At 31.8% G+C, this 17,457-nt stretch overlaps 1 protein-coding gene across 2 annotated transcripts in view; it reads right to left on the minus strand.

Annotated features, from left to right (window-relative positions):
* The window catches only part of LOC114331953 (cytokine-like nuclear factor N-PAC), a 167,261-nt gene that overhangs the window by 131,934 nt on the left and 17,870 nt on the right, over positions 1–17,457 (minus strand). Inside the window, exons 5-6 of one of the 2 annotated variants that reach the window (XM_028281643.2) lie at positions 12,304–12,423; positions 2,660–2,719 (exon numbers count right to left, since the gene is read on the minus strand). In XM_028281643.2, coding sequence (XP_028137444.1) covers positions 2,660–2,719; positions 12,304–12,423 — 180 coding nt within the window. The remainder of the gene's footprint in view (positions 1–2,659; positions 2,720–12,303; positions 12,424–17,457) is intronic. The other variant, XM_028281644.2, reaches the window with a different exon arrangement.

The following is a 17,457-nucleotide window of genomic DNA, read 5'->3' on the forward strand; positions in this document are numbered from 1 at the left end:
CATGGGAATATTTTTTCCAACGAACACGCCGTTTTCGACTTGTCTATAATGAAAAATAGGTTCATATTCGAAAAATTCCAAATAGAATAATTCAATGTGAAATATCCAAATAATGAAGCATTCTTGGGGAAAACACATTACAACTTTTTTAAAGTGTTTAAGAAAAGCTTTATTTCTGTTTTTATAAAAAAAATTTCTAGCATCAAATGTAAGCAAGTTACCCTCAAAATAATGTTGGTCCCTTTTGTTTTCGCAAAAAAAAAATCAGGAAGATCACCCCCCAATTAGCAACTTAAATGCAATTAATCGTTTCCGCTTCACAAGTTACTCTACTTATGTGGTGTTTATATGATCTGTAAGTTTCATTGATTTAAAGTGCTTATTTTTGAAAAAAATTGGCTTTAAAGTAAAATTTTAATTTTGAAAAAAATGTTTTTTTATTCAAAATAACATAAAATTTGTTAGAGATACCAAAAATCTTAAACAATAAAAAAAGTCACCTTTACTTTTCTGAATATTTTGTATTTTTGAAGTTATACTTCTTTAGGTGCGATTGAGAGTAAAATTTCATAATACTGCGCGCATGCGCACAGACAGTATGGTGTTTAGTTGCTATCTTTCAAGTTATGTATAAATATATCAGTGCAAGAAAAGGTGTGAAAAGAATATATTAGTGTTTTTAGTAAATATATTTATTATAATTTTTGTGTCTTTGGATTTGTCTTCCTCAGGAGTAAGATGAGTATTATTAAAACATTTTATTGTATATTTATTATACTTCACCTTGCCTGTTTGTTACCGTGAATTGTCATTAGGTAATACGTCCGAACCGATATAGACACAGTCCTCGTAGCGTATTTGGTATAGCATTCGCCCAGAGATCGAGAGGTCTTGAGTTCGAATCCGGAGCAAAAAAATGAAAACAAACTGTTTAAAGTATATTTATTTTTAATAAATCATATAATAAAAGTATAACTTCTTACGTGCGTACAAAGTACACACACACATTCTTTTTTTTTTGTTTTTCTGTAAGACAAAAATTGATTAAAATTCGGTGTTTCTAAATTTGCATACACTCGTGATAAGTGACTCGTTCAAGTCCTTTTAACTATATCTCTTTTAAAAATAAGGACTTTGAACCGATGAAACTTACAGATCATAATATGATCAATACATACGCGAGTAAAAAAACTTGTGAAGTGGTAACAATTAAGTTCATTTGAAATGCTAATTAGGTAGTGAAAAGGGGCCAACTTTATTTTGAGCGTAACTTGTTTACTTTTGATGCTAAAATATTTTTTCAAAAAACAAAAATAAGCATTTTTTAAACACTTAAGTTAAAATGAGTTTTCCCCAAAAAAGTGCTTCGTTTTTTGGTTATGGCACGTTAAAATATTAGATTTTAACTTTGACGAATATGAACCTATTTTGCATTAGCTATAACTCTGCTTCTACTAGGTATAGTGACTTAATATTATACACCACGTTTTTCACTTTTTTACGTGCAAGAATTTTTTTTTCGACCAAATACTTACTTTTTGAATTATTTGCGAAAAACCGTCTGAAAACGTGGTTATTTTGTAGAAAAATTAACATATTCACTCGCAAATAACTCGAAAAGTATTAACTTGGTGAAAAAACTTTATAGAACAAAAGTTGCTTAGAATTAGTCATTTTATCCATTTCCGGACTTATTTCGAACATATATTTTTCACCCCCAAAAGGGGGTGAAACTCACCCCTGGGGCAAAAGCACACATCGGCACAATATCAGGCACAGTATATAGTCTATAAAATATCACTTTTTTTCTTTGACTTGTTAGCTATGTGTATGCCAAATTTCATGTCAATCCAAGCGGTTTTTTCAAATTTAGAGGTTTTGCAATATTTTACCTTTAAAGAACGTACTATAACACTACCAATAAAAATCAATCTTCTCCTTCTTCTTCAGATGCCAATCCACTAATGGATGTTAGCGATCACATTTTCCATTAACTCTCTGTTTCTTGCAGTATGTATCAGAGATTATATGTCGTTAATCCCTGTCCATTGCCTTATGTTTCGGAGCCAGAACATTTTCTTGCGTCCTTATTCCTCTCTTGCCTTCAATTTTACCATCGATTATAAGTTGAAGGAACTTTGATTCCCATCTCTGCATCTTCCAAAGACTCTTGACATAATGTTTCCGAATAAATGTCAAATAAAAGAGGAGAAAGCACACATTTCTGTCGAACACCCCACTCCTTCTTATATGTATGGGTTTGTCAGTACAACTTTTCAATGCATTTTATTTTTTTTGTCTATATCAAGTTTCTCGAGGATCTGCATTAACTTGTGGTGTTGGTCACGATCAACCGCTTTTTCGTAATCTAAAAAGCATAAGAACACGTCCTTCCTCTGATCGTAACAATTTTGGACCAGCACCTGTGCTGCTACTATTGCTTCTCTTGTTCCATCACACTATTCTCTTCTACTACTACCAACACTGAATCACACAAACGTAACACTACCAATGAAAATCCATAACACTATTATTTTTTACTACTGAAACGATTCACACATAGGTTTGTTAGCAACAAAACCGATAACACCAAAAGCCTTGTTAATGATTAAAATGGTTCGTATTAACATGCACAAAAATTTAAAGGATTCTTATTTACCTCGCTTCCTGATCCTTTTTTATTAAATATAGTCTTTGAAATTTTCAATATTTTGGGTGACTGAAAAGGAAACAAACTATTGGTTAGAGGGACAAGTTTCCTAGACTTATTCAAATATTATTAATGTGTTGAAAACGAGACCAATATGTCGATTTGTCTGTCCAACATAACAGTTTTTTATTAAGACCATCGGTACATAATTCGCAAATATTTTACGGCTATCCCTATTTTTCTGTCTTTACACGGCAAATTACGTGTAGTAAAATTCACACTGGTATGGATATGTAAACATTACTAGAATGTCATTCGACTTGACAATGTCATTATTAACTTTAAAGAGATGGCTTTTGAATGTTCTTGGATAACTGTTATTTGTATAATTGCAAATTATTAATTCAGTTAATAAATGTGATAATTTTTTCACTACCTATGTATTCAATGATTGTATTAATTTATATGTACAACAAAAACTAATATTCAATCGAGAAAAGAGGAAGAGTAAAGTGATTTTTTAATAATATATTGTTACTATGGAACGCTTACAATTTTGAACATTTTAACAAAAAAATACTTGGATCACAGAATATATCCTGATGTATTCTGATCACAGAATAATAAAAAATAAATAACTTTTTATTAAGTTCACGTCTTACATCAATTATTTATCAAATACACTATCAATAGTATTTAATCAACAACTCAAAATATTTCCGATGCCATGTCAAATATTTAAAACTGTCACTGTCTTTGTCATCACATTCTATTTGGCTCAGTGCGTTGTATGACAAAGATAGCGAATGTTCGATTTGGAAAATATCACCACGGACATGACGTCCATTTTTAATAAAAGTTACCTTATCAGCCCTTTCACCAGTAAGCCGGTTTCTTTTAGAGAAGTGGATAAAATCATAAGTACTGAAACTTCTTTCAATCGATGCACTGGATGAAGGCATGCTTACCGTCATTGGACGAATCTAACAACTGTGTTGGCTGAAAAGCAGTCGATGAATGTTTCTGTTGATCCTTTTCAAATAATTGTCTCGCCCCCACTGGACATTTAACACATTTTACTAAATGTTTTGTCATTCTTGTTGCATTTTTCAAGCATTGACTATCACAAAATTTGCAAAAGTACTTGTTTTACCTTGTACACTTTTAATTTTACAGTAATTCCATATATTCCTTTTAAAGCGAGCATCACACTCTCGCGAAGTTACTTCGGGAAAGTTTACTGAAGTCCGAAGTACCCGTCACTGCACACTCGTTCTACTTCGTGAGGAATACATTCACGCCGGGCGATAAGGACTTCGGTTCCTTTGACTTGGTCTCAAAAACCGCCACAGAATGCAAGTAGGCCGAGGCGCAGCAAAGTCGCATGAAAAACCTGTCTACACTCTGGTACTAGCTGAACTTCCATCGACTTCACGAGTAGTATAGTGAGCGTTTTTGGTTTTTTAGTAAATTATGCTTTATTTCGATCCATTCTAAATATTTGCACGTTAATATAGCACCAAAACAATATAGTATAAGAGCTGTGAGACATTTTTGAGTAGGTATTTTAGGCAACCTGAAAATTTTTCAGGTGACTCTTCCATGATAGCCTAATACAAAAATGCCGGTCTGGCTGGAGGGTAGCGGTTATTTTCCCCAAAAATCCCCCCCAAAGTTAAAAAAAGGGTAAAAATTGTTATTACAAAAAATATCATTGACGTGACTTTAAAGTAAATTTAAATATTCAAATATAAAGAAAATAAACAGGCCAGGCGATTTGAGGGCGATTTTAACTCTGCAAGATACTTGCATGGGCGCCCCAGGATTATTTTCAGGGGATGCATCTGAACTTCAGAAGATTTCATCTGAATCTGTACATACTATTAACGAGTATAAAATATACAACTATACATGCAAAGCTATGTACATTCCTTCAGGACAGGGAAGTACAATTATTATTTTGACAGGGTATTTTTTAATATTAAAAATAAATATTCTACAAAGACAGGTTTTTTTTGGTGAAATTTTCCAACTGCCATGTGATCGAACAAATTACGCGTGCATATAAATGAAAAGCGCTATAGGTAAACAGGAGTGTGAGAAAGAGCGTATACCGATAGCTGTTTGCGTCCTCTGTTGTACCTGAGCGAGTCCGTTCGCTCGAGAAAAATCACGTGACCTGGCGATCCCATGTTGTTGTGCCTCGAAACGTCAGAGTAATTATTATATATTATAGTTTTTTAAGTAAAGTCGGGTCCATAGATATTTCGCCCGTCGGCAAATTCAAACAGATAACATTTGTATTGTTATGAAATTCGAGTAAACCAATGTCCCTTTGATTAAGCACACGCCGGTATTTTTACAACCGGGTTACTCATTGTAAATCAATCAAGTTTAACACTTGAAAATGTATACTTGGGCATTAGTACAGTTAAAATTGTTAGACGATTATATTTAGATGAAATATTAAGCAATAGAATTGAAACTTTTTTCTACTTTTAAGGACAAAAAAGCAAGTTCATTAGCGGAACGTGATTCAAAATTATTCTGCAGATTATATTTGAAGCAATATTTGATTAAAACATCTCATTTTTGGTGGTAAAAATATATTAAATACATATATTAATTTGTCTGGACTAAAGGTGGTCAAAGATGGTCTGGAGTTATATTTTTGTTTGAATTTGCCGACGGGCGATAGATAGATGGTGTTTACTTTAACTTTTTCTTAATTAAAGGAAAATAATACGTACTATACAATAGATTTTGCAAATATAATAGAAAAAGACAGATTTATTATTATAAAGCAGGGACGTAACTAGGTTATTCAGCACCCGGGGCAAACACCTATTTTGGCGCCCCCCCACCAATTGGACTGAAACTAATTCCTTATAACTCCTCTTAAAAAGTGTGGTGTGTCCATCGTCACGCTACATTAATACTATCTTGATCTTAAAATACTCAACCTCAAGTTCAAAGTATATAGGCCTAATTATATTTGGTAAATAACAGAATACGTATTTTCAAAAACAAATAGTTTATTTCAAAACAACGTCATTTATACTAAAACCTTAAGATAGTAAATTATGTACAAGTAGATCAAGTATTAGATAAAATTATAAAAAATTTAACTTAAATATTGATTTAAACATTTAATTTTCCTTAGAATTTAACTTTTCGGGCTTTTCTTGCAGCAAATGTACTGACAATCTCACTGAAGCATAGTTTTGAGGCTACCTGGTGCTCAATGGAAATAATCCCTAGGTTTGTCAGCCTCTGTTGCCCCGTCAAATTTCGTAAATAATTTTTTATTATTTTAAGTTTGCTAAAACTTCTTTCATTCGAAGCCACTGAAACCGGAATTGTCAAGAAGATTCGTAAGGCAGTCATTATGTTTGGATATACATATACATCCTCCATTTTGTTCACACACAAAAATTTCAGAAGATCAATCGAATTAGCTGTTTGGATATTTGGTACCAAATCCAAACCATGGTATTTGAAACTTTCCACTTCGGTTGCCAATTCGTCTTTGGCCAAGTCTTCTTTATATGTGGAGGCTAATTCGATTGCTTTAGCCTTTAGGTCATCCCCACTCATTGTTCCAAAGCTAGTTCCTTTGAGAAAACCAAACAAATGATTTACATTTTGAATAGAGTTGAATCTTTCTCTAAGTTCACAAAGAATGCGATCGACGATTTCTAATAGCTGCTGTTGAAATTTTTTCTCTTCTGAGAATTCAGGTGCTTCATCTTCGGCATTCTCATCAAACATGCGCTTTTTTCTTCTCTTTCGAACTACTTTGAAATGCGGATCAAGGCCAAGATTTGTTGCCATTTCTTTGGCTTCTTTCATTGCAGCGTTTGAATAGTTTGCCCTTTCCGAGTCTAGTTCAGAGATCAATCGACTGATGTGTTTGACCGATCTATCTATGTTGATATTCTCCACTTGTAGGAGTTTGTTCACAATGTCAATGCGGGTCAATTGCTTGTACCAAAAACAGGAGAGAACTATATAAACTCAAACTGCTTGACATTTTTCAAAAGATTAGTTGCTTCAGTTTTTGTTTCATCTGAGGTAGTTAGGATGGTTCTGAGGTCATTTAAAGCATTTATAATTTTACCTAGATGCTTGTATATAACTTGTAGAGCTTCCCTCTTAGCCGACCATCTGGTGTTACTTTGTAGTTTTAGAGAAAGAGGGACATGTTTTAATAAAACCTCCCATCTATTGGTGGAGGAAGCAAAAAAATTGTACAAGCAGTTAAGAGTTCCAAAGTATGACTGTACCTCCCCTGACATACTAGCAGCATTTGCACCTCCTAAATTTAAAGAATGAGCCGCGCAAGGCACAAAATAAGCCAGGTTGTTTTCGGCAAGAATCCTAGATTGGACGCCTTTGTATTTGCCAGCCCTATTCGAACCATTGCCATAGCACTGGCCCCGGCAGTTCTTCAAATCTAAGCCATCTTTTTTGATTTTCTCTGAAATTTCTTGCGAAAGACCCAATCCAGTTTTTTCACTAACTGTTACAAAATCAATAAAACTCTCCACTACCTCCGGACCCTGTTCGGTGATTTTCACATAACGAAGGACTTGAGACATTTGCTCCAAATGACTTACGTTGGAAGTACTTACAGTCAAACATAATTGAAAAGTATTTTGAAGCCTTGATGTCACAAAATATGTGTTCTCTAACTTTTCCTGCAATAATGTCTAAAAATTCATTCTGGATGAGCAGCGAAAAGTAACTGACTTGGTCTTTTTTATGGCGAAGAATGTGCTCTTTCAGAGGTGCATGGTAATGAGATACTAGTTCAATAGTGTTCAAAAACCTACCGCATCTAGGGTCACTGAAATCCAGGTTTTCATGGGAGCCTCGTAATGGCTCGTTCTGACGCCGCGCCGTCCGAGTGACTCATTCCACAGATAACACAGTGTGCCCATACTCGTTCCGTACAAGTTTATCCGGACCGTAAACATGATTTGTAAATAGTCAGAGAGCATTCATCATTTCACTTTGCATTTTCTTAGACTTAAATCAAATAAAAATAATAAATATAATGATTTTCTTTTGCAACACACCTCACATTAAAAATATTTTCAACAATTTTTATTAGAAAAATCTGTGGCCGTGTTGGCGCCCCCAACAACTTGCGCCCGGGGCACATGCCCCGCGTGCCCCCCCTTAGTTACGTCCCTGTTATAAAGATATAGGTAGAAAAGTATAAAAGTATAAACTAAATTGATTCTGTGTCTGAATCTTGTACTTCTTCTTCAAACTCCTCATCTGAGCTTAAATATTCACTGTCTTCTTCTTCGTCGGACTCCCCTTGAGACTCAGATTCCTCTTCTACATGATCTGCAAATAGTTAATATGTATTTAGAATTAATTAAAAATTAATTAGTGATTAATTAATTGAGTTGCTACGTATTCTCTGTCCTTTTATACGGAGTCGAAGCCTGGAGAATCACGGGCGCATCTAAAGATAGACTTGCCATTGTTGAGATGTGGTGTTATCGAATAATGTAAAAAATATCATGGACGCAACACGTAACAAACACGGAAACATTAATAAAGATAAAAAGTCAAAAAAATACTCAACACTATGAAGGAAGGAAAAATGAGCTACTTTGGTCATATACTAAGAAATAAAAAACATGATGTAATTTATAATATAAGGAAAAGTATTAAGTATTAGTTATACATTAATTTTTAATTAATTCTAAATACATATTTACAACTATTTACAGATCAGGTAGAAGAGGAATCTGAGTCTCCAGGGGAGTCTGACGAAGAAGAAGAGAATGAATATTTATTTTGGCTCACCTTTCTTTCCTTTATAGTGTTGAGTATTTCTTTTGCCTTTTTCATCTTTCTTAATGTTTCCGTGTTTGTTACGTGTTGTGTTCATGATATTTTTTACATTATTCAATAACAGCACATCTCAACAATGGCAAGTCTTTCTTCAGATGCGCCCGTGATTGTCCAGGCTTCGACTCCGTATAAAAGGACAGAGAATACGTAGTAATTCAATTAAATTATCGCTAATTAATTTTTAATTAATTCTAAATACATATTACAACTATTTACAGATCATGTAGAAGAGGAATCTGAGTCTCGAGGGGAGTCTGACGAAGAAAAAGACAGTGAATATTTAAGCACAGATGAGGAATTTGAAGAAGAAGTACAAGATTCGGACACAGAATTAATTTAGCTTATACTTTTATACTTTTCTACCTATATATTTATAATAATAAATCTGTCTTTTTCTATCATATTTGCAAAATCTATTGTATAGTACGTATTATTTTCCTTTAATTAAGAAAAAGTTACTTAAAAAACTATAATATATAATAATTACTCTAACGTTTCGAGACACAACAACATGGGATCGCCAGGTCACGTGATTTTTCTAGAGCGAACGGACTCGCTCAGGTACAACAGAGAACGCAAACAGCTATCGGTATACGCTCTTTCTCACACTGCTGCTTACCTATAGCGCTTTTCATTTATATGTACGCGTAATTTGTTTGATCACATGGCAGTTGAGAAATTTCACCAAAAAAAATTCTGTCTTTTTTAGAATATTTATTTTTGATATTAAAAAAATACCCTGTCAAAATAATAATTGTACTTCCCTGTCCGGAAGGAATGTGCATAGCTTTGCATGTATAGTTGTATATTTTATACTCGTTAATAGTATGTACAGATTCAGATGAAATCTTCTGAAGTTCAGATGCATCCCCTGAAAATAATCCTGGGGCGCCCATGCAAGTATCTTGCAGAGTTAAAATCGCCCTCAAATCGCCTGGCCTGTTTATTTTCTTTATATTCGAATATTTAAATTTACTTTAAAGTCACGTCAATGATATTTTTTGTAATAACAATTTTTACCCTTTTTTTTAACTTTGGGGGGGATGTTTGGGGAAAATAACCGCTACCCTCCAGCCAGACCGGCATTTTTGTATTAGGCTATCATGGAAGAGTCACCTGAAAAATTTTCAGGTTGCCTAAAATACCTACTCAAAAATGTCTCACAGCTCTTGGACCAATAAATACTGACACTGTAAACACCCTAGCTAGTGGTTCATGGGATTCCCCAGCTCCGGCTAGTTAGACTTTCGGGGATTTGATCTAAAATCGCGTGAAAGCGAAAAAGCATTTCATAAGCGGAGCGGCAAGTAGGTGTTTGAGCTTCAAGAATAATAATGTTTCGGATGCAGAAAATATACGAGGTGAATTGTCAAAAACAATATAGAAAATTCTCGAAAATCATTTTCTGCTCGAGAATATTCTCGCTGAGAATTTTCTGGCCGAGAATATTCTCGTTCTCGAGAATATTCTCTTGAGAATATTCTCTTCTTACATCACTAATTATAAGGCAGTTGGTGGCAAAATACAGGAATAAACAAACACTCATATGCAAAACATTGGTCTTTAGAAAGCATAAGGATAGAGTTCCTCGAGAGATTCTGTAGTGGGCAGACAATAAGAAAGGAGGCAATGTATATTGACAGTAGTCGATACATTAAAAACCAAAATGGTAAACATTTATATTTCTCAGTTATTGTTCCCAAAAATCATTTTAGTCGAGGAAATGAAGCATTTTGACTCGCAATTTTTTCGTCCAGCATGGATTTACTTGAAATTTTCACAGAAGGTAGGAAATAGTCCAAGGATCATTTTCTATATCATGCTGCTGTACGCTATAAACTTGGGGGTAGTTGCCACCCCATCTCGGGGGTGGGAATTTTTTATTACATTTTAACCATGTAAATCGATGTAAAAAGTGATTCTAAGAAAAAAATGTTTTCTACATTTTCTTCGTAAAACTAATATTTTTCGAGTTATTCGTGGTTGAAGTAACAGTTTTTCTACGGAAAAATCGACTTTTTAGATGGATTTTTGAGAATAACTCGAAAAATATGCATTTAATCAAAAAACTGTGGATATCAAAATTGTATCTTTTAGTAACACAAACGAAACTGGTATTCTATAATATTTTTACGACCAACACAAACCGAGGTACGGCATGTTAAAGGTTAGCTTTTTTCGTCAAATGCATAATTTGAAATAATCAAAGCCAAATAACGGAAAAACTTTGCATTTTTCCAGGAAAACTTTCATGTTTTTTAAGCATACAATAAGATCTTTAAAAAAAAAATAAAAAGTTTCTAGCATAAAAATTGACCAACTTATGATCAAAAAAAAGTCGGTACCTGTTTTTCTCTACGAAAAAAAAAACAGTGATAACAACCCCGTAACTACCCTTGTAACTAAAAATTGGTCTTCGCCTTTCTGTAGTTTCTTTTATATTTATATTATCAATACACCCAAGAAGTTTGACCTATTTAAAAGGCATAATTTAGGAAAAATTGCAGTTTAAAGAAAAATTTATTTTTTGCAATTTTGCATTTTTTATCATTTTCTTCAAAATATCTCTGAAAATACTGGAGATACGAAAAAAATGATAGATTACTAAATTGTAGCTTTTTTAATAGCTAAAATTTCCTTATGCATAGATTTTCATTACAGTGAACAGTTAACGAGATATAGCTGTTTAAAACATCTATTTACGAGCAAACACTCCCTTATTCGAGCCCTTTAAACCCACCTCAATTAAAAATCAAGGGATCTTACGGAATTTAATTTACACAGTCGTATTACTCTTCAAAAATCCTACAAAACTGTTATTGAAAAAAACTTTTTATCGCCAAAAATGAAGAAGCTATGTTTATAAAACTAATTTTTTTTCGAAAAATTTGAATAGTCCCCTTATAGGGCATTTTCAATGTACCTATATAATACCACAGAGCCGGTTCGTATACTGGATGACTAAAAAACTATTTGTATGTGTATTTTTATATATTTGTAAATTCGTATTTTTGTGTAAATAAATGTTTTTGCAATTCTTTAACTGTACTTTTTTTATGTATAGATCTATTAAATTGTCTACTTATAAAAATTGCAATGTTATTAAGGGTGGTTTTTAATTTTAAGGGTTGAAATATTATGATATTATATCCTACAGCATAAAACAATCATTATTTAACTAGTCAAAACCAAATTTTACCTTTATTAAAGTTTACAATGTTTTTATATAATTTTTGAAAATAATGGTAGTTTACACCCCTAAAAATAATCAAAGCCCTTGAACATGATATAAGATATGAAGTACAGGGTAAGATGATCCTAACCCCAAATTTTTATATAAATTGATGCAAGCCGAAATTATTCTATTAGGATAAGTAAACTTCTCATATATAGCTCCAACAAGGGTGGTTTTAAGGGTTGAAATATTGTGATATTATATCTTAAAGCACAAAACAATCATTATGTAACTAATAAGTAGCAAATGTTGACAATATTAAAGTTTAAAATGTTATTTTATAATTATTTACAATTAGGGGTGGTTTTCACTATTAAAAAACCAAAAGCGTACAACGGCTCAATATAGAAAATGAACTAGAGGGTGTAATGAGCCAAATCCCAAATTTTTGTAGAAATCGATGCTGGACGAAAAAATTGCGAGGTTTTGCCATTTTTCCAGCTTCATTTCCTCGACTATTTAAACTGAGATTCAAAAAATAATACCTTCACAATGATTAAGTACGTAGCTAAAAAAAATTGGACAAATAAAATGTGATTATTACCTTCTTTACTGATTTCTTAGATGACAAAAGCTTGTTGAATTTCTTATCAGGGTCCTCCTCGGATTTCTCCTTCGAAGGAGTCTTATTTTCAGGCAGAGGTAGTTCATAATTTGGATCTTCCTAAAATAATGTAAAAATATTTAATTAATTATAAAGAACATCAATCAGAAACGCATATATAATAATAATTAATTCATTATTCTTAAGGTATAAACCCTTTTGTTTGCGTAGTTATTAAATACCAATGCATAGAAAGAAATCAATGGCTGCAATGGTTTAGAAACCTAGATAACTTAATATTATTATAACGCATCTACAGACAAGAGATACATGTGGCAATGCTTCATAATATAGCCACTCCCATGTTATGAATATTAGTGTGAATATGAGATTTAGTGTCAATTGATTGATATTCAAATTCATGTTATGTGTAATAGTCCAAAATATTGACGTTTTAGTTTTTGAGTCTTATTCTACTTGCACGAAATATCTAAGCATGGATCTTCTTCCTGTTGAATTCCTGCCTTAGTACATTCTTTCACGGTTTTTGCTCTAAATTTTAAAGAACCGCTTGGATTGACATGAAATTTGGCATACGCATAGCTTACATGTCAAACAAAAAAAGTGATATTGTGCCGATGTGTGCTTTTGCCCTGACGTGACTTTCACCCCCTTTTTGGGGTGAAAAAATATATGTCCAAAATAAGTCTGGAAAAGGGTAAACTGACTAATTTTAAGTAACTTTTGTTCTATAGAGCTTTTTCGCCAAGTCAACACTTTTCGAGTTATTTGCGAGTGAATATGTTCATTTTTCAACAAAATAACCACATTTTCAGACGGTTTTTCGCAAATAACTCAAAAAGTAAGTATTTTGTCGAAAAAAACGTTCTTAGCAAAAATATAGCCTGAAAAAAGTAAAAAAAAATGGTGTACGCGTTAGGTCTCTGGACCTCGTAGAACCAGAGTTATAGCCAATGAAAAATAGATTCATATTCACCAAATTTCAAATAGAATATTTCGACGTGAAATATCCAAAAAATTAAGCACTTTTTTGGGAAAAACCCATTATGACTTTTTTAAAGTGTTTAAAAAAAGCTTTATTTCTGTTGTTATAAAAAGTTTGTAGTATTAAATTTAAGTAAGTTACACTCAAAATAAAGTTGGTCACTTTTGTTTTGGCAAAAAAAATCGGGAAGACGACCCCCTAATTAGCCACTTAAATGAAATTAATCGTTACCGCTCCACAAATTATTTTACTTATGTTGCGTTTATATGATCTGTAAGTTTCATCGATTCAAAGTGCTTATTTTTGAAAAAATTTGGTTTTAAAGTAAAATTTTTAAAAATTTTAATTTTGAAAAATATGTTTTTTTCAAAATAACTTAAAAATTGTTAGAGATACCAAGAATCTCGAAAAACAAAAAAGTCAGCATTGCTTTTCTAAATATCATGTATTTTTTGTTTTTCTGTTAGACAAAAATTGATTAATATTTGGTGTTTCTAAATTTGCATACATTCGTGATTAGTGACTCGTTCAACCCCTTTTAACTACATCCCTTTCAAAAATAAGGACTTTGAACCGATGAAACTTACAGATCATATAAACAATACATACGCGAGTCAAGAAACTTGTGAAGTCGTAACGATTAAGTTCATTTGAGATACTAATTAGGCAATGATTTTCCCTTTTTTTTACCAAAAAAAAGGGGACTAACTTTGTTTTGAGCGTAACTTGTTTAGTTTTGATGCTAGAAACTTTTTTTATAAAACAAAAATGAAGTTTTCCCCGAAATGTGCTTCATTTTTGGTTATTTCACGTTAAAGTATTCCATTTGGAATTTGACGAATATGAACCTATTTTTCATTAGCTATAACTCCGCTTCTACTAGGTATAGAGACGTGATATATACACCATTTTTTTTAAATTTTTTACATGCTATATTTTTGCTAAGAACGTTTTTTTCCACAAAATACTTACTTTTTGAGCTATTTGCGAAAAACCGTCTAAAACGTGGTTATTTTGTTGAAAAAATGAATATATTCACTGACAAATAACTCGAAAAGTATTGACTTAGGGAAAAAAGTCTATAGAACAAAAGTTACTTAAAATTAGTCAGTTTATCCATTTCCAGACTTACTTTGGACGAATATCATTTCACAATAGGTTTTGCAATAGTTTACCGTTAAAGAACGTACTATGTATATGACTTTCTTGTTCCTTGGTAACCCTGGCTTGACCCAGATGTGGTTACCCATTTTGAATTATATAATTCCCTTTCAGTTAAAAATCCTTAATCATCGTTTATTCATTTAATTTTAAGTTAAATTAACATTTCATGTTATGTATATTGATGAGATACCAAATGAATGAGACAAAATAAAATACCAGAAGAATAGAGTACAAGTTAGCTAATCCTAGTATGTATTCAAAAAGTGCGATAAGAAACAACCAGAAAACTAAAGAGGCGTCAATTTGCTAAATGCTACACAGAAATGTACAACTAAAATTTTGAAAGAAAATAAATCGGCTCATAAACTTAGCAGATGAGCAACATAATTTCTGTATGGGAATGCCGTATACAAATGCAATATTTGTCATAAAACATTACAGAGAAAAAAAAACAATAAATCCTGTATAAAAGGTACATTTAAAAAACCCTCAAAAAGGCCACATCAAATTCACATAACTAGTTTTCGACTGGTTTACTAGTCATCATCAGTGTTTATGTGCAATGTACATGCTTAACCACCAAGTAGTCCAGGGCGGATCTGTTTTGAGATGGACGTTGAGAGGTGACTCAAATTTTTTTGCAGAAATTGCTTGAAAATAGCTCAAATAATAATATTTAAGTTATCCTCCCACTCAAAATGGTCCGGAACATTGTTTAAATAATCAAAATGTCAAAATATGAAAGGAAAAATTCGATTTTTTTATTGGTTTTTTGATTATAACTTTAAAACTATTCGTTTCTGAGAAAAGTTGTACTGACATAAAAGTTGCGTAATTAAATTTCCTACAATATAGAATTGGTTGAAAATTTAAAAAATAGTCACCCTTGTTGCAAAATAGCAATAATTCCGAAAAAAAAAACATACAAAAACAAGTATTCGCATTTTAGGTTTTTCAACCATTTATGCTACACTTAGGACCTTCATATTTTACCCAGAAAAACTTTATGATATAGTAAAACAGCACTATAAATTTCATTAAGATCGGTTTAATAGATTTTGCAAAATCAATTTTGCAATACAGCTTTCGCAAAAAAAATTAATTTTTTTTTAAATGTTGCAGGACTGAAAATAAAGCAGATAGCAAGTTGAATTTTTTTTTTGCTTGTAGAAGTGTACTGTAACTTTCCTTTGCAATTTGCAAAATTAAAATCGATTAATTACCACGGCGTCAAAAAAATTTTTTAAATAAACATTAATTTTTGGTGCTACGCGCAGGACAGCGGTGTAGAATTCACACAAGTTGATTTCCACCAAAATTTCTTCCAATCTTTATCTAATATATTATTTTCTTACTCTATATTTTGTTGTATTTTAATATTTTAATTCCACAAAAATCAAACTAATTTTATTATTGTTTGTGAAATATTGTTTAAACAATTGCATATGTTTAAAAATAATAAACTTTTATTCTCTAAGTTAAAATATATCAACAAAGAAAGTTTTTGCTAAAAAAGTGTTATTTCAAAGGATAGAGTATGTGTTTTTATTTTGCAATAAACAAATTTATTTATTTATATCGAAATTTAATAAAAATTAAAATGTATCAATCATTATCAAAGGTCATTGGAATGCCCAATCAGAGCAAACTATCCGCTGTCCTGCGCGTAACACCAATAATTAATGTTTATTTAAAAAATTCCTGACGCCGTGGTAGTTAATGGATTTTAGTTTTGCAAATTGCAAATGAAAGGTACAGTACATTTCTATAAGCAAAAAAAAATTTCAACTTGCTATCTGCTTTATTTTCAGTCCTGTAACATTTTGAAAAAATGATTTTTTTTGCGAAAGCTTGATTGCAAAATTTATTTTGCAAAATCTATTTAACCAATCTTAATTAAATTTACAATATTGTTTTACTGTATCATACAATTTCTGTGAATGAAATATGAAGGTCCTAAGCTTAGTATAAATGGTTGAAAAACGTAAAATGCGAATACTTGTTTTTGTATGGTTTTTTCGCAATAATTGCTATTTTGCAACAAGGGTGACTATATTTTAAATTTTTAACCAATTCTATATTGTTGGAAATTTAATTACGCAACTTTTATGTCAGTACAAGTTTTCTCGGAAATGAATACTTTTAAAGTTATAATCAAAAAACGAAGAAAAAAATCGAAATTTTCCTTCATTTTTTGACATTTTGATTATTTAAACAATGTTCCGGACCTTTTTGAGAGGGAGGATAACTCAAATATTATTATTTGAGTTATTTTCAAGCAATTTCTGAAAAAAAATTTTAGTCACCTCTCAACGTCCAAATGTACTAATATTTTTACAGATGCGCCCTGGTCTAAAGATAGTATTACACAAAAATATGTGGGTCAAAGCCCAGTAAAAGTAGTCCGTCAAGAAAACATTGGTATAAAATGCTACCTTAAGCCTGGATGTTTAAAATATTATCTAATTTGCCCTAGGTAACATCTGAGATCTAGGTACGACTTGTTCACATGATGACTGGTAAACCAGTCGAAAACTAGCTATGTGAATTTGATGTGGCCCTTTTGAGGGTTTTTTAAATATATCTTTTATACAGGATTTATTGTTTTTTGTATCACATGGTATACAGCCAACTACAGGCAAACTTTTTCCTTGTGGATTATTACAGAGAAACATTTGAATACAATAGACCCGCTTTCTATGTTTGATTAACTTGAAGAAGGCATTTGACTTAGTAAGGCTTAAAGATGTAGTGCATCTCTTGTATAATAAAGAAATTCCGCTGGATATTATAAAAACAATTGAAAACGTCCATCAAAACAATAAGATGGAAGTCAGAATAGATGGACAACTTAACAAACCTATAGATACAGGCAACATAATAAGACGGAAATTTACTACGCCTTATGCTATTCAATTTAATCATGGATGAAGTCATAAAGATGAAACAGAATAGAGAACAAAGAAATAAAATTAAGTATTTTC

The sequence above is a fragment of the Diabrotica virgifera genome, chromosome 3 (assembly GCF_917563875.1).
Source record: "Diabrotica virgifera virgifera chromosome 3, PGI_DIABVI_V3a".
Taxonomy (NCBI): Eukaryota; Metazoa; Arthropoda; class Insecta; order Coleoptera; family Chrysomelidae; genus Diabrotica; species Diabrotica virgifera.